This window comes from Malaclemys terrapin, chromosome 1 (assembly GCF_027887155.1).
Source record: "Malaclemys terrapin pileata isolate rMalTer1 chromosome 1, rMalTer1.hap1, whole genome shotgun sequence".
Taxonomy (NCBI): domain Eukaryota; kingdom Metazoa; phylum Chordata; order Testudines; family Emydidae; genus Malaclemys; species Malaclemys terrapin.
In genome coordinates, this window is record NC_071505.1 from 111,342,021 (window position 1) to 111,360,970 (window position 18,950).

Below are 18,950 nucleotides of genomic sequence, written 5' to 3' on the forward strand. Positions count from 1 at the left end.
AGTAACATTGTTCAGCTGATCACAGTCTATCCCAGACTTTCAGGACAGGTCCACTTTACAGGAAGAATTCCCAGATACGTGGTGACATGCAGTCTTAGCTGAGGATATAAGGCCTTCCTTCATGATAGTACATTGTTGTTTTGGGCATGTGTATGTATTTTTCTTTCCACCGTCTGTCAAACAGTCCATAATCATCCCTTCCCTTCTTCCTTCTCCCAAACCCAAAAGACATTCTTCATGGGCAGGTAAAGGATGCAAGGTGTACCTGTCTTTTTAGCATTTTAAACAATTGCACCAAGTCTGAGCAAACTTCTGCAATACAGAAACTGTATCGTATTGTCACTGAACACCTCTTTCTTCTTTTGCCTGTCACTTACAGCCCAATCCTACAGTGTTTGGAAAACTTTCCCCTCTTGAAGCCAATGAGAATTGAGGGTGCTCATAATTTAGCAAGATGCTCTATGATAGAGCCCAGGAAGAGACATAGTAAATAATGATCAGCTCCTTACCAAATACCAGTGATTTCTGTACACCCAATGAATTATTATAAAATTAATGCTGCTTTCACTCAGCCTTTTCATTATACATAAGACTGTACATTGTAAAGGAGATGAAAAATTGAGGTCCTGATCACTTAGTATCAGAATTGCAGACATTCTACAGTGCCAATGTGCAGCTCCCTGATTCTCAGGGTCATTCTGTGCTGACTCCCATGGTCAACAGTACCAAAGGAACATACACTAGTTAGGAATGTCTTGAGTACAACATGCTCTGGCCATGCCATTCCATTCCCTACACCGGGATGGGGTTGGAGCTGACATCTCCTCCATGCCAAAATAATACAAAGGCCAAGAATGCACCTGTGAATCTGGCCCATAGCTGTTAACGTACACTTAAATCAGCCTTGCAAAATTCTACTCATCCACTGTTTTAGGCTGAGTAATTTTTTTTTGATGGATAAGTAACGTACTATTAGTTTTTTTCATTATCATCGACCATGATTAAGGGATGTCAAGTCATTTTTGTGCCTAAGCTGGTAAATTTTTATGGCATTGTTCCAAAACTGATTTATAGTAATTAAAAATCCCATGCCATTCTTCATAAGAGTAGGGGTGTTTACTCGGATGTCCTGGCTTAATTCCAGGTTGGGCAATAACATTCCATCCAAATTTCCCTCTGTGGTTTCAAATGGCTATCTTATTCCTCCTGTCCTGAACGCCTGTGTAGGGTTGCTGTGCTCTTGAAATAGCTGCTGTGTTTCACTGCAGAAGTGACTGCATTTCAGTGGGGGGAGAAGTGAAGCCTATATAATTTGTTCTTATTGCATAATCCTTCCGACCCTTTGGGATGAAAGATACTACGTAAATATAAGACATTATTTCTATTATTTATAAACTAATATAATAACGGAACAATTCTACACATGTATTCAAGAAAAAATGTAGAGAAGGTAGGAAGAGGAAGCCCTGCACTTGTGAAGGGAGAAGGAGAGTTCAAGAGCTCTTTTCCAGACACAAAACCTATAAATCCTCTTGGGAAGAGGCCAATGAGATAGTTTCACTGAGACAGACTTTGAGTTCATTTTTAATGAGTTCTTTCCTGTTATGCTGCAATTTAGGGATCCCTGCATAGAGACATAGATTGCCCCATTGACTGTGGACTATTGCCAAAGAAAGTCATCAGATTACAGTTGGAAAGTTATGAATTTGGGACTTTAAAGACTGTACAATGAGAGGGATATGGATGAGGTACTTTTTTTCTACGAAGAATTCACTTAATAAGTATTACTTTCCTACCTCTGCCTATTGAAGATTTGATTTCTTTTCCTGAGTAGTTATGTGGCTTTTAGTCATCTTTTCTAAGTTGGTAATGTGTGAATGCCTGTGTACTGAAGAATTTTATGACCTGAAAGAAACAAATGCTTAAGGTGCCATAAGAGGAGCAGTTTCTATACTATACAGCATAAAATTTTCAAAAGCATGGTCAGTGGGACTTAGGTTCCTAAATGACGTAGGCGCATTTGAATATGGAACTTAGGCTCCCAGCTAAAACACTTTGGTGCTTTTGGAAATTTTGCCTACAGTCTATTTCTTTGATGGTGCCATCTCTGCCTTGGAGATAAGGGTTTATGAAATGGTAAGGCTAGATTAATGCATCCAACTATGAGATATCTTCACTTGAACATCCCAAAATATGAATTTCTAACAAAACTTTTAAGATAAGGGTGAGCCCTTGAATATAGTATTTGTATGTACCTGAATTGATATGCAGGCTGCTCTCCATATACTGCCGGTTCTGTGTCAGATGACATTGTGCTTGAAACAACCTGCTCTATTTGCAGCCACCTGCATTCATGTCAAAGCTGGAACTGCACTCATGCCATTCGGTTGCAGGGTCTCCGACTGACATGTGCGGGAATCATTGGGTTGCATGGATGGCCACTATAGACAGAAGGAAGTTTTGTAAGAAAAGTTTAGAAAGCACTTTACAGCATCAGAAAATGGTGGGCAGTGGCAGGGCTTTCTTCTCAGGCCTGGTCTACACTTAAAAATTAGATAGCCCTGAATGATGTAGGTAGGTCTGTGAAAAATTTCACACTCTGAGCACAGCAGTTGTGTCACCCTAACCCCCAATGTAGATGCAGCTAGGTCAATGGAAGAATTCAACCTAGCTACTGCCTCTTGGAGAGATGGATTAGGTACATTATGGAAAACCCTTTCCATTGATGTGTGAAGCATCTGAGCCTCAGTGCTACAGCAGCACAGCTACAGAGCCATAGGTGTGCTGCTGTAGTATAGACATGGCCTAAAGGACACAGAGACTGCCATGACTATGGTAAACAGTGTGAGAATAACCAGGAAATTGCCATTAAAAGTCAGCCTTTGCCAACAGTTACCACTTACTACTATCTGAGGTACCACAGTTTTCACTCTACTTAGAATGAGAAATTACTTCTTATCTGAGATCACAATGTGTGGTGTGTGTTGGCAAAAGCTGATTCTATAAAGGGGACCACAGGAAGTCATACCTATGTGGGAAAAGGGAGAGAACAGAAGAATCAAAGGAGAAGAAAGAGAAGTGAAGACATCATAAAGAAGAAACATTTGGTACATTTGTGTGTAAATAACCAGAGGCTCTGTTTACAAACCTTTCCATCTGTTCCTTCACCTAATCAGTTCTGCTTTCTCTTTCTGTCTTCTAACTTTCCTTCGTCTTTCCAGATGCAGGACGCTATGGGCTATGAGTTACCATGGGTGTATTTTGTCAGTCTGGTCATCTTTGGATCCTTTTTCGTTCTAAATCTGGTTCTTGGTGTGTTGAGCGGGTAAGCTGCCAGTTTTTGATGTCCTTTTTCCAATGCTGCAGGGCAAGACTCCATAATCAGGGTTCTTCCCAGTCACCCGGATCCCTTCCTTCCTTCCTGACTCACCTCCATCCAAAATAAAATTCTGAATCCAAGGAAGTTTTTACATTGGTTTTGAAATAAATAACTTAGAACTTGATCAGCCAAAATAACTGTCACAACAAAGTGTTACTCTCTAATGAGGAAATTCAACCTCAGTCCAACCAAAATATCCAGCTCCAACTAGACTGGAGAGAAGACAACTTGGTCTCAATCATAAACTGCAGAAATGCAAAACTTTGAAAACCGTGGTGCTGGTGACTTGGGATCCCTTTGGCTGGAGCCTTGCAGTGCTCAGAAACTGAGCCTGTCTCACTAATTATCATTCCACTCTTCCAGGTCAATGATGCCATAGGAAGGGACTGGCCCTGGATCTATTTTGTTACACTAATCATCATAGGGTCATTTTTTGTACTTAACTTGGTTCTCGGTGTACTTAGCGGGTAAGCAGAACCAGGAAAATGTTTTTTTATTGTTTATATTTTTCATTTATATCTCTATTCCTTCTCTTTGGTTATGGATATAATGGGGCAGTGGTGGGTCACTCTCAGAAACATTTAGTAGAAGCCCCTAGCTTTGTTGTGTAAATACCAAAACATGGCATCAGATGGCCTACCTGAAATGGGGGAAATCTTTGAGTAAATCCCTTTATGAAAAGCCAACATGTTGCCTTTAAAATACTCTTCTCCCTAAAATAACCTTTAGCAGGTGCCATGAAACTACAAGTCCTGAATTTGCCTGAATAAGGACGAGCACATCACTTACCACACCAGGAAGGGATTGTTGGTAAAATCCTGGAAAAACCAGTGGAAGTGAAAAGTGACTAGCAGCATATATGGCAAATCCCTAAACATTTGTAAAATGGGAGTCTTTCCAAACTATTTCTTCTCTACTGAGAGATTTTCTTGTTTAATATCCTTGAAATGTAGGCTGATCGGGGGGATTATTTTCCCCATGAACGGACTAACATATTTTTCTTTAATGGGTACCTCTTCTTTGTTGTACACATTACAGGGTTAGGCATGATGCAGGGAGAAGCCATTTCCTTGTGAGGTTTTATAAGGGTGATCGTGAGAGTCAGATGCAGGTTGGGGTCCAGTAGGGAGGGTTAAAACATCCCCACTGGATGTTCCTTAATTCTTCATTTTAACCTGTGCGACAAAGCATCATTGCTGAGGCCAAGTAAGCAGTTGCCTCACATAAAACCAGCTGTTAATGTACCCAGGAGTTAAACACTGTGCTTGGCTTTGGTGAACGAGATAACTAGAAGATCCAAGTCAACAAACGTTCTTGACAAGATTTTCAAAAAATGAATGCCTAGGATTAGGTTCCCAATTCCATATTTAGTCACTGCTGGGTACTCAAGATTGTTAAAATCAGGCTATTTTATTTAGGGGTGTAAATACAGTCAGAGAAGCCTAACTTTAGGCAGCCATTTTTTTTTAAATGTTGGCCTCAGTGCTTACTATGCTGAGCCTGGTGGAAAGTTTGGTCAATGTCTGTACCTATCTGCTGTATTGACCACTCTAAACTCTCACATCTAATTTTGATAAGGTGTTCTTGAGGTGAGGGGGCCCTGGCAAATCAAGGGTGACGCTCTCTTAGCAGGAGTGGGAGTTACATACATCACAGAAATGTTGTCCATGATCTCAGAGACAACCAGAACAGGAGGGCAGTAGTAGGCCCAGACAAGAAAAACCTGCTCTGCTGTCCTACAGAGAGATTATGGATTTAGAGGAGGATTCATTACTTTCTGCATCACCCCTACTGAGGGAAAAGTATGCAGGTATGACAACTGCTGCCAGGAGAGGAGCTCCAAGTGAGTAAATGGAGAGGAAAAGAGTCTCCAAAAATAAAGAGTGAGGCAATAGCCTATGTTTGGAAACCTGGAGAGTGATACTGTGGGTCCAGTTTTCAAACATGAGTTCCTCAGTATCAGAGTCAGATTCCCCCACTTGGTCACTCAAATCAGCAGGTAACCATGTAAAATAGCAGTGGAGGCTGGTGGCATAGGAAAGTGGGCAGGCAAAATTGATGGCATCTTTACATGACAAAAAGTCAGTAGCAGTAATTAAAGAATATATATTATCTTGGGGGTGGAGGGGAGGGAAGGGTAGTAGTGCCCACCCTGACAGCACATAAGGTACTGCAGCCAGAAATCACTGAAGCTACACTACACATAAGCAATTGTTAGGGACAGCTGGGATCAACTGTGAGGTCAATCCGCAATTACATCATTGAACTGAATCTCCTTGCCTGTGTTGACTGGACTGTGTTAGCTGCACCATTTCTGCTGTACTCTTCACAGTCAACCTGGAGGATCGCACTGGGAGCCATTCACTGTTAACATCCCTGAGAAAGGCTCCTCGTTCTTAGCAAACTGAAATTAGGAGTTGAAGTTTCCAAAAAAACTTTAGAAAAAATAACACAATGTTCAAACAGCTAACTTTCAAATGCAGTTCTGAATTGTACTGAGTCCTGAAATGTCTTCGCCCCTCAGACTCAGATATTGCTCATGCACTCCCTATTTCGATTGATCCATTCTGCATAGATATTACAAAACATTATTCCTGGTGATCTGTACATTCCAAGTAACCCATTCTGTGCATCTCATTTTACACCCAGCATGTCTTTTAGGAAGAGAATTATTTCTTATACTTCATCATTCAAAGGGGAGATGTTACATTCTTGCTCATATAGGCCTAAATTTTAAAAAATTGTTTCCCAATAATGTGGATACAATTTTGTGCTCACAGTTAAATTAGGGTGTAATTAATTGTGCCTATAAAATGCCTTAATTGCACCTACTTTTTTGCAATTGCAAAATTGAAGGTTGAATTGTGCTCTGGCTAAAAATCAGAGTCATAATCAGTCATTCCTAGATATCTCATTCCATATAGTCAGTGTGGACAAGCCAAGCAATATGCTATACCTAGTTATATACTAAAGTAAGTACTATACATATACATAAACATCACTATAGTCCTGCTACTGGCTTGATTGAGGATTAAGGAATATGGATGTATTTCGAAAGAAACTACCATACCAGTTCAGGGGAAATGATTCCACATAATAATTACAGCAACAAATTTGACTCAAGATTTCAGTTCCCCCAAAGATTGGGGTGTTTACATCTGTGGGTTTGTTTCAGTCCATTAGAGATATGGGTTAGCTGCAAGATTCAGATTCCACTTTCCTCCATACCTATAAGCCATGGTGGTATTCAGATTCATGTTTGTGATTCAGTCAATATCTGATAGTAACTCCAAAAATATGGCAAGCTGACAGGATATTCTGTACCTGTCAGAGTAAATAGAGTTCGAATCCATATGCTGGATTTAAAGCAATCACCAAGATCTTTAAACAGCTGTAAATTCACTGTTTTGCTTGCTTTCCATCACTGCTCTGAGTACCAGAGATTTTAAAAAATGGGATATAATAATAATATAATATAATAATTCTGCATCCCATAATCAGAGCAGGGAAGAAAAGCTTTCCCCTAAATAATACAGGACAAAAGACTCAGCCCAGTCTCACACACTGAAAGGCACTTCCCAGACATACTCCATTTGTTGAAGTTGTACCCAAGTGAAGATTTCTCTTCTAGTTTTCTATAGAAAGAGGGGGAAAGTGAAGTAAATTGAATGCTGGTAAAAACTGCCAGATTTGCAGCCCTCAATTGATGTTGTCTATCCACTGAAAAGAGACAGACTGGTCATTACTCGTGTAAGCCTCCCCCATGCCACTCTCCCATCCTATTTCAGTGTTGTTCTAAGGAGACCACCTGTAGGTTTGAGATGGTAGTTCAATGAACAGGCTCCTTTGGTCCTGGGCGTCCCTGCTGAGACTTCCAATAAAAACAATTAGTATCAAATGTGATGGTGGTGCAGGTGATGTGCCTCCTGGGAACTGAGCTGAGATCACCAACTCATTTCACATAGGATACTAAATAGCTTTCAGTTAGTAACAACAGTTAGTCATTAACAACTGGATTAGCCTGGATTCTAACTGGCTTCCTAAATATGCATTGTTCTGAATTTCATCAGCAGTTCCCTGACGCATGTAGCCTTCAAGCATCAAGTTTTAATGTTACTACAGCTTAGAAATTAAGCACATTTGATTAAGTCCTGTTCTTTAGAAGGTTTTCTGAAATGGGAAGCCCTCTTACGTTTTGTGAGGGAAGAGTCTGTGCCAATACTGTTCATTTAGGTCAGTGGACTAAGAATTGGGATTATTGGATTCTATTCTGCCACTTGTGGGCTAGCCCAAGGCCTATGTACTACTTAAGCCCTCTTAGGGACCACTGAAGTCCTGCTACCACTCAGTGTAACTGGGACTTAAGTGGTTCCTAACAGGTTTTAAGTGAGATTTAAGTAGTGCATAGGCTTTTTGCTGGCCCTTTGCAGAGGGATGTAATTTTGTGTGACATGAGCCAAGTCTTTATGCCAAAGATCAACATTTTTACACTTGTATGCCCAGATCTAGCCACTTAAATTCATATTTAGATACCTAAATAAGTGTGTTTCCATTGGTGTCAAATGCTCAGCACCTCTGAAAATCAGGCCACTGATTTAGGTGCTTATCTTTAAGCACTCAAATTTGAAATGTTTGGCCTTAATCTTGCTTTTCCTCAGTTCACCCATTTATAAAATAGGGTTAAAATTGCTTCCCTACCTCACGTTTTTTCTGAGCATTAAATTCATTAATGTCGGGAAAGCTCTTTGAGAGTCTCAGAGGAGAGATGCTATAGAAGCGAAAAGCATTATTATTATTGATTGATCTTTTCAACATCAATCTTTTTTACATTTCCAAACAACACAGTTGTGGTTCTCAGGGAAAGAACACTAGATTTGTCACTTCTGCCATAGGGCAAAACTCTAACCCGGGACTTATTGTGAAGCTATATTCAGAACTGAGGGCCCAGCCCAACTACTCTCCACTTTCCACTTTCAAGTCTTCATTATCACAACCCCATGAAGCAGGGCAAAAACCAAGCAAGATGACAGAGAAGAGGACCGTGCAGGCGTACTTTGTCACACACTGTAACTCTGCATGTTTGTCTGATTCATGAAGACCCTTTCCTGTGTTTATTCTCTTGCTGCCCAGGTTACAGTCAGGCCTCACAAAGGGCCTGATCCAAAGCGCATAGAAGTCAGTGGGAGTCTTTCCATTGATTTCAGTGGACTTCGGATCACACCCTAGTTGAAAGGGAAACACTTCCTCTCCCAGCTCCATCTGAGTTACCTGAGGACACCACACTTGGCACTGACTGACATGTTTGGGACTTTCAAAAGAGTTTAGCTTTGGTCTAACTGCTCCCTTTGACGTCAATGATACAACTCCCATAGACTTCAATGGGGACAGAGTTAGACCAAAGCTAAGTGCATTTGAAAACCCCACTCTTTGTTGGCAGTATCACCAAAGAGGCTACAGATTAACTGGTCAGAGAGAATGAACTCACATCTTATGCCTAGAGATGGAGGGATTGAGTCTCCACTGCCTGTATCTCATGTAATCCTTAACACCTGTACAAAATGGGTATAAAATGCTACCACTCAGAATAGTTGCATTTTACACTCACTCTAGTAAATGACACATGGTATGAAACAGTGCAAAATTTAGCTCAGTTCCTGTAAGTCAAGGTTGATCCACATTGGCAGGGTAGTATGGGACGCTTGCACTGTCTGAGCCCATGCTCTACTTGTTCTGTGGATAAATGAAGGTCTGAATCCCTGAGGCTGTCAGTCCAGTACATTTCACCACCACTAAACTCACTTTTTAAAATAAAAGCATCTCACTGGCTTAGAGTTATGGAAGAGAAAGTTCAATCCACTTAAAATTGGATTCCATTCAGTTTAAAAGAAAATCAGTGGTTCCCCAAATATTGTTAAGACAGCAGCTGCAAAAAAATCATGAAGTGAGAACACCCAAAAAAGAGCCACCTTTCTTGAATGCAGTCGTGCCACAGGTTCATCTGATTTCCTCTAGTGCAAGAAGAAGTCCAGTATCTAACCAGAGGCGTATCTAACACCTCCAGACAAAGCTGATTCAGGGTAGGATTCTCTGTCCACAGAGGAAGTAGGGGACAGCCCACATAAGACCCACCAAAATGCTTGGATTGGCAACATGGAATTCTTGTTCCTGTGTCTTGTATTTAAGCACATAGTCCATATAATGTTTTGTCATCAAGCTGCCAAATGCTCACCCCAAATCCATTCTCTGGCTGTATTCCTAATGGTTATCCCCCAAACTTTGGATTTGCAAATGCTTCCTTCTGGTCAGGGAAAAGCAGGTAATAGTCTCTAATACTGGAAACCTATGGCAAAAACACACCGACCTAAATTTTCAAATACAGCATCCCGTGCTGTGGCTGCAGTTTTTCATCCTGGATTAAATGTCTGAACAGAATTGTGGGTGTGTTTAATTATACCCAGAGTTGCACCAATTGAGGTGCAATTGCACTTCTGTTCTGGAGATCAGGTTGAGACTTGGCTAAAAATCAGCACTGCAGTCTCTCTCCAGCTGTCAGATTATTGCAGGACATTTAATTTGGATCATCGGATTAAGCTAGTGTAATAATAACAAATATTCGCAAATGACTGGTGGAAAGATGCATATAGCAAAGCATTATAACCTAAAAAGAATGACATTTTATGTAAACATATGTAAGTTTCAGTTACATTCTTAACCAAATGCTGAGAGTTGGCTTTTTCCCAACATATTTACAGAGACTAGAACTGTTCTATCTGTATATCTAACAAGGACCACTCCATGTACATATTAATGTGACTTTGAATGAATAGCGGCAGCTGAGGGTCCAAGGTAGGGGATGTCATATTTCCAGTGCAAACCAATCTAATCCCATTGTTTTTCAATCTCTCCCACCCACATCCTGTCCCTCCCTCCCTCCTTGCCAGGGAGTTTTCCAAAGAAAGAGAGAAGGCAAAGGCTCGGGGTGACTTTCAGAAGTTGCGGGAGAAACAACAGCTGGAGGAAGACTTGAAGGGGTACCTGGATTGGATAACTCAAGCAGAAGACATCGATCCAGAAAATGAAGATGAAGGCATGGATGAGGAGAAGCCCCGAAACAGTAAGCAACTTTCCTGTGTCTCTCTCACTGGGCTTTTAGCTAGGGAGGAGTGTTTCAAAATTTGTAGCAGTGAGATTTCTTGCAAGGAAAAATAGATCCATCCTGAGGCATCCACCATTCTTATACATTACCATGGTTGTATACTTGTAGGAAGTTGCGGGAGGGTGAAATACATATAAAATAATTGGTATTGATCCACAGATCTTCAGTAACAGTAACATTAAATGCTGATCTTAAAAACGCCACAAACATTATTTGCTGTTGGGAGTGCTCTACAGGGATACATGTTAAAATATACATCTGTCTCCTATTCATTTATTTAATTGCAGTTCAGTGTTGCAGGCTGTTAACATATGGTTAATTACTTTGAAAGCAAAGGTTTCTAGCCAAAGCAGAGCTACAGTATGGTATAAGGGCCAAATCAACCCTGTTATACAGTATTCTATGTAACATTCTGTAACTCCTCTGAAGTCAGTGGAATTGCATCTGATTGTGCCAGGGTCAAATTAAGCCTTAAGACTTTTCTTCTCAGGGAATTCTCTGTTATTTTTGTTCTCTGGAGTTCAGGACATCTTTGTGCAAAGTAACGGGGAATTCACCAAATGTCTCTACTAATCAGAGCTGCTGAAAGAGGAATGGTTACATGACAGCAGCAGTTTCCTATATATCCCTACATTATCCAGATCTTCCCACCCCCTCCTCTTATCAGCACAGACTGCATATTCACTTCTCAGACAGCTAACACCTATCTTTACAAGTCCCATAGTCTGGAAATGTCAGGGCTGGAACCCTTCAGACAGTTACACAATTAAAGGATACTAACATTGTTCTTAGCATTTATTACTAAAATGTGCATTAACTGCTTGATTTTGGAAGGGGGGCAGTGAAATATTTCCATTGGGGTGTATTATTGCCCTAATTGCTGATGAAATCAATAGCTCTCAAGGAGGAAAACGTTTGCCCTATTCCCCCCTCTGACCGAACAAGCAAAATCCAAAAGACAATCACCTTTGAGACCATATACAGGCAACATGTTGACACTGAAATGATTTGTTTGAGCAACAAAGTAAGATTAGTATCAGAGGCTGGTGGGCTTCTCCAGGGCAAGCTCTAGCACTGATCATTGTACCACCAAAGCTCTTGATTTCGCAAAAGTGCACGTTGTTAATTAACGCGAATGGCCAAATCCTGTTCACTTTACTCAAGCAAATTAGACCTGGTGGAGTAAATAGGAGCTCTGGGTGCTCCATCTCTCTAAAAATCAGATAACTTTTATTTAGACACCTAAATGGGGCCTGTTCTCAAGTTTGAGAATTTAGGCTCAAGAACTTCTTAGGTTAGAATCTGGCTCAGGTTGTTAATGACCAAATATTGGTGATAGCTGCTCAGTGGCCTATAATATTTGAAATGGGTCTGGAGATCTAACCGTAATCCTCAGTGCAAAGTTGTCCACATTAAAAAAAAAAAAATCACGACCAGGATTCAATTAGCACCTTTATATGAAGTCTCAGCAAAAATACCCAGGATTAAATTGACACAGTGCTCAATACAAAACCCACTGAAGGTAAGAGAAGGCTTTCTATTGACTTCAGTAGATATTGGATCAGATCCATAGAGTCTCCCCTGTAGGTGGTCCCTTCAGGAAAAGGTTAAGGCACATTAACAGTTTGATGAAACCCTTGTACTGCTGCTTCCTGTTTTGTATCTGTTCTGAGAGTCAGCAGAGAATAGCCGTCTCCACTACAGTTTTTGAGCATGAGATTCATTCTGAAATTCTGGAAACAAAAAAGAGTTAATCAGACTTCAGCCCTTGACTAAGTTTGCTAATTCCAAGGTAGGCAATCGAAATGTGAGCTAACAAATTCCATTTACGTGGGGCAAATCTGTGATGCCCTGGGGAAGCTAAGAACTAAAGGCTAACACATCTGCAGACTGCACTCAGTTTTCTGTGTCTCATTGCCTTTAGCTGGCTCAGCTATACAAGGATGAGTTTTGTAGGTGCTTGTCTCAGTTTGTCCCATAATGTATGTAAGTCCCTCTGGAGGTTGTCACTGTTGTCCATGAATGAAACAATGAAATGTCATTAGCAACATTTACTAACTTGCTGTCTGTTTCTTCTTCAAAATGATTAACGAACAGAGCATCTTAGATAGCATTGGTTCCAATACTGGCCACTTGGGGAACTTCTGTTAACTAGTCTCCACTCTAGAGAGTAACCATTTTCTGTGACACTATGTTGTTTGTCACTTAATCAGTTTCTCTTCTATGACAAGATCAGGCTTCGGAACAGAAGACTGAACTGTCTAATAATGCTGTAGGGTGAAATCATGCTTCTACAGATAGACACCACAGCGACGGGTATAGGAGGGAAGTGGAATGATGCTGGCTACACATTAGTGACATGAGTCACCCTGGCAATGCAGACAGGATAGGATAGGCCAAGCAGCCAAGTCACAATATGGAACATACATTCCTACTCTTCTGAAAAAAGGCTGTATGTGCCCCCGTTAGATAATGCTGCAAATGGCATTATGTTTGCTAGCTGACAGGGGACCTGGCCATGCTCCCAGGGCTGGCAAACAAAACCCTCTTGTAGCCTTGGTGCACTAGCCAGTGCAATAGCTGAACGCTCTCCTTTTCATTTGCTTGAGAACTGTTGCCCCCATCTCCACTAGGATTTGGCCCCTAAGGCCAGTATGTGAACCCCTTAGTACCATTGGGGAACAGTTAATTGCATGAGAAGCAGGGGCGGCTGTAGCTTTTTTGCCGCCCCAAGCACGGCAGGCAGACTGCCTTCAGCGGCTTGCCTGCGGGAGGTCTGCTGGTCCCACGGCTTCAGCGTACCCGCCGCCAAATTGCCGCTGAATCCGCAGGACTGGCGGACCTCCCGCAGGCAAGCCGCCGAAGGCTGCCTGACTGCTGCCCTTGCAGGGACCGGCAGGGCGCCCCCTGCAGCTTGCCGCCCCAGGCACGTGCTTGGAGCGCTGTTACCTGGAGCCGCCACTGATGAGAAGTCCAAGTGAAATAAAGGAGACTCCCCGGGTGAGTAACTGCTCATACATGCGAGTTAGTGGTTCACAATCTGGTCCTGTGTGTTTATAAGAAAGACTTTTTTTTTGCATCTGGTGGTTTTATTTGCAGTTGAATGAATAGAGAGCTCATGTTATAAAAACACCACAGTGTCTTTGTAATGGTTCCGAGTTTAAATCTTTACTGATGTCACAAGTTATACTGTGCTGCCAAATAACTGATTTAGAAAAACACTTCTGATTGCCCTGTACTGATAAGTAGTATACATGTCATTGTTTAGAATATCTATTTGTCTTTCATGTATATGAGAAGACACTCCTGGTATATTTACAGTGTATACATAGAAGACTTCCCAACTTTCATATCCCATCCCCCACAAACCAGTCTCCCACGTGGCAATGCAGAGCAGCCCAAAGCAATTGTGGTCTAAGGAATGAGAGACTAGGGCAGGGGTCGGCAACCTTCGGCACGCGGCCCATCAGGGTAATCCACTGGCGAGCCGTGAGACAGTTTGTTTACGTTGACCGTCCACAGGCACGGCCCCCCTGCAGCTCCTATTGGCCATGGTTCTCCTTTCTTACATGCTTTGATGAGCAGTGAATTAGTAAACAATGTTGTTATTTAAATTATCAGCATTGAGCATCTCAATTAGTATTTCACAGAGGTGATGGAGCTGTTCAAACTTCTGAGCTATTGTTTCAGGCTCTCTGCAGACTTCAACTGATGTCTCTGGACCAGTTACACATGGGTCACTTGAGTTAACTATTTCAGCAATGGATTTAAGTTTTTTAATCAAAGCTGAGATTCTTAAGAATAAGAAGGCAGCTTGACAGAAATGCTGGTATGCCAGACCCCCATGTACCAACCTAATTTGAGTGTTACTAATGTGGTTAATATCTATTTATGATCACACCACTCATCAAAAAGATTCTAAACCATTTTACATAGAGAAATCACTTCACCTCCTATTGCACTGCAGCTATTTCTGGATGGAAGGTGAGAGCTGTTTAAAACTCCATTTCCATGGGAATCCTTTTATGATGGTGTGAAGGTACTTTCCCCACAGGTGTACTATTCTTTTCACAGTGCAACATCTCATTTAAAATTTGGGGTTGTAAATTTTCAAGGGAGCGTGCTGTGAGGTGTTCATCTTTAATGTGAGTCAGACAATTACGTTTGAACACTTAATTTTTGAGGTAGCATAGATAGAGCACAGGACTAAGAATCAAAACACCTGGGCTCTAATGTGATCTCTGACATTGACTCACTCTATGACCTTTGACAAGTCACTTAGATTCTCTGTGCCTCAGTTTTCCCATCTGTCAAATGGGTGTGTGGTTAGGCATAATTGATTAGTGTTTGCAAAGCTGTGTGTGATCCTTGAAGAGAAAACGTTATTATCCAGTGACTATTGTTACTCTATTTGTCTTGTTATGGTGTTCTTTTTGTCTGCTCAGGTTTTTTGGTTGTTTTTTTTTTAAAATGGGGAACAAAGTCAGCAGACTTCAAGGCAGAGTTAAATAGCAAATAACAAACTTGTTTGATTATTAGGCCAGTGCCTCAGCTGCTATAAATCAGTGAAGCTCAGAGAGTCACCAATTTACATCCTCTGGAATCTGACCCACGTAGTCTATCTAAAGTAGGCCCAAACCAGAAAATATATGCTTTCAGTGTCTTCTCAATCCTAGAGCACAGTGGGGAGACTTCCTGCTCTGTAAACAGGGCTGTCTGTTCCGGCCCAGGAATCTGCCTACTGTGAAACTGAGATGACGAGGCATAGGAAAGAGAAGTCTCACTTGCAGCCTGTTGGCTTTTGGATTGGCTGCCTGTGTCTGTTCCTAAGGGGGTTGCTGACCTTGGCCATATGTCATTAATCATATTTCTATCTGCTGTCGCTCTCCTGACGCCTCCACACTGTGCTCTGAGCCATGATGGGTGTTAACAGCCCTAAGATGAGAGGCCGACAAATCCAAGTGCCACAACACTGAGGGACTTAGTAGAGAAAAGATGGGTAAGCAATGAAGACAGCCAGAGCTACATATTCTATACAGACTTCAATTGATAATATCCCTAAAAGAGACCTCGGCATTCTTCTGAACCAGTTTAATTGATTTTATCTCTCACATCTGTTCAGGGGACATCCACAGAGCTGGCTGCATTCATCTGCTGTGTCTTAGGGAATGGCTGAGAGGTAATGCAGCAGCGTTATTTGCAAACATGATTTAACAATTACAGCAGATGCAGAGTGGAGGAGGTAAAGAGGCATCTGGAGGCTGTTTGTGTTGATGGTTTTCATCTTTGCCCTTTTCCTGATGGGCTTTTTTGCAGAGGAAGAAAACATTAATTTGATCCAGGAGAGAAACGCACGACATGCCACAAAACAGATGCTGAGCTTCAAAATTATAGCAGAACACGATAGCAAAGAGATTTCCCCTTCCTGTTGTACAGCAACTGGGAGTTTGCCCTGTTTTATCTGTTATAAAGAATGGGGTGCTCGTGCATTGCGGTGTGTAGAAACAGGAACTTCAGCAAAGGCCAGATTCTCCCTTTGTTGAAGCTGAATGGCAAAACTCCCATTGGCGTCACTGTTGCCATCCATTGCTCCTGCCACTCACATTTTCTCCCTCCCTCCCTTTCAGTTCTGATTGGTATAAGTTTTGCTATCAGTAGGGGTGCAACCCCACTGATTTCATTGGCGTTCACAGGATTTCATTGGCGTTCACAGGTGTGATGGACAACATACTTTGGCCCATTTTCTGACAGCAAAAGCATTTTGTGATTAGAGGTTGCTCATTTTCCCACTTAAAATCATATCCAAGACTTTAATGTAAATTATAACAAGAACTGATAGCTCATCTAATGGGACAAAGATACTAAGATCTAATTACATTCCAGGGCTTTGTTGTAATGGGACTGATGCCTGGAGAAAGTCAGATCCTCATGTAGTTTAGCGGGAAAAGCAGTGGGAATCAGTGTATCGCCCCTCCAAACTATGTAGGAATGGCTTAGCAAGTACATTAAGTGGTGACAAGTACAAGGGGTTTTGGCTGCACATCAAGATTTGTGCCTGATTCACAATAGGAATGTGAGGAAGCCCAAATGAAGAGACAGAGAGAGAGCCCAGAACAACAGGCAGGTTGTGAACCAGAGGAGAAAATTGCCCAAATTCTAAAATTAAAATCCTACATAGCTTGAAAAGAAACAATCTCAGGCTTCACAGAAATGACGGTAGGGTCTGTTTGACCTTTGGGGTCATCTTTACTCAAGGAAGAACTCACTAATTCTCTAATGAACTAGCAATAAATAGACTTTTCCACCAAGATCAGACCTGCTTGTCTTGCCTTAAAAGTCCCTCGTTTTGCCTTATGCAAATATCCAGTGTTTCTTGTGGACAGAGGTATGTTGTGGTGATCAGGTGATTTCAGCATAGGCAGCAGAGTGTTTTTCATTTGTGGCGTGCAAGGGACGTTGTCAAAAGCCAACCATTTTAAGCAGAAACATCTAGGCGGAAAAGTAGAATAGGAAAGAAGAGTTTTCAGCTGAAAAGGTAAAACTTTAAGAAGGAATGGGGAGCTGCTGGATGCTGAGCTGTAGCTCTTGAAAATCAGCTATGGCATTTGAGTGCATAACTGGGAGCTGTGCGCTTGTGAAAATCTGGCCAGAAGTGAGGGGGATACAAAAAGCAATGGAACAGGATGTGAAGAGAGAAATATTTTAGGGGACCAGAAATAGCAGCCCCAGGAGTAACAACCTGACCACATTATCTTGGGATAACTCGCAAGGTCTATGAAATCATTTGACTCCTTTGCACAATACACGGATAGAGGCCACCACTTTTCCCTTAATGTTCACTTTGCTCAGGATTTACCCACACAATTCCTATTGACTTGAATGACTCTTCTTAGGCCAAATTCTGCCCTGGTTTACACCATGTGCAATCCCCACTGACTCCAGTAGGATTTGCACGGACTTTGTCTAACTGACTTTAATGAAAGTTGTCTCTAAATCCTGTGCATCCCTTTGAAAACCTAAGATTTTGAGGCTGTATGCTGTGGAATGTGTTTAGTGTGCGTTGATTCTAATTCTAATGTTGATTCTAGTGAGAATAGTAAGACAAGTGAGTTGTTAATTTCACATATCAGCTAGCTCTGTGCCCTCTGAATCATATATGCTGAGTGTACTGATAGGTAAATTGTCAGCCCTACAAAGCCAACATAGTGCTGTGGAATCACATGTAAAGCAGAAAGTACATAGCTGGATTTCCAGAGACCGGGTTGTAACCCTGAATTTGTAGAGCTGGCCTTGGAAAAGTCTTGTTTTGATTTATAAACTGGTCAAACTTTATGTGAAAATAACAGATGAAGGTTTCAAAATGGAAAAACTAGATGTTAGTTTTAGAGGGGAACTTTTCAGACTCCAGTCCCAATCCTAACTGCTTTTTTAGGTTGCCATTATCTGATTATGTAGCCAAAAAAAGTATAAACTGGGACAACATCTGCTATCAGTTTTCCCAGAATAAATTTGGAATAACTGCAGTGAAGTCAATTCAGTTAATCCTGATTTACTCCAGCGTATCTCTGAGCAAAATTTGTCCCATTGTATTTCAAATGAACACTCAGGAACAAAGTCAGCAGAACAGTGGCTGGACAGTACGGTGCAGTTTGCTGTTTTGGAAGCTGTCACTCACTGTAAAAAACTCAGGAAGTAGAAGTCTGTGTAAAAGTTGTAAGAGCCAAGACACAGGTTGAAAATGAAGTTTTTGTCAACTCGTTTCCTTAGCTAACCAAATAGCAGCTTGAGGATGGTGTCCTACAACCTGATTGCATTTTGCCCCCCTTGCATAAATACCAGACAATAAAAGCCCATGTCATGGAATGATTTATTATCTGTCAAAAACGGCTCTAAAGAAGGAGAGTGCACGGCAGCATCTACCTTTATCATTGTCCACTGATGTGGAAAATAATCATCTGGTAACTAAGAAAAGATTAGCTACAAACTCCAACCATTGTAGGCATTCTGAAAGGGAGTCTGGTGATGCGCCACAGGAATACAGGCAACCAATCTGGACTTATTCTCAGTAGACTTGAGTGACAGAGGTATGGGGAGAATGTGCAAATGTCCACAAATTATATTGATTCTCTCTAGGGACGAACCCCACATCCTGCACCACATCATTGCTGGAGGATACATCAGTTTAGGCTTCAAACTTTGCTTGGGTTTGTGTTGCTGCCATCTGTATTTAGCATGTGGCCTGGAAAAACCTTTTGGGTTACATCAGGGGTTCTCAACCTTTTTCCTTCTGAGCCCTCCCCCACCTCCCAACATGCTATAAAAACTCCACGGCCCACCTGTGCCACAACAACTGGTTTTCTGCATATAAAAGCCAGGACTAGCGTTAGGGGGTAGCAAGCAGGACAATTGCCCAGG

The 18,950-nt window shown here is 41.6% G+C and overlaps 1 protein-coding gene across 1 annotated transcript in view; it reads left to right on the plus strand.

Moving 5' to 3' along the window:
• CACNA1C (calcium voltage-gated channel subunit alpha1 C) overlaps positions 1-18,950 on the plus strand; it is a 734,131-nt gene that overhangs the window by 539,128 nt on the left and 176,053 nt on the right. Inside the window, exons 8-9 of the mRNA XM_054035338.1 lie at positions 3,222-3,325; positions 10,321-10,493. Of these exons, the coding sequence (XP_053891313.1) occupies positions 3,222-3,325; positions 10,321-10,493 (277 nt within the window). The remainder of the gene's footprint in view (positions 1-3,221; positions 3,326-10,320; positions 10,494-18,950) is intronic.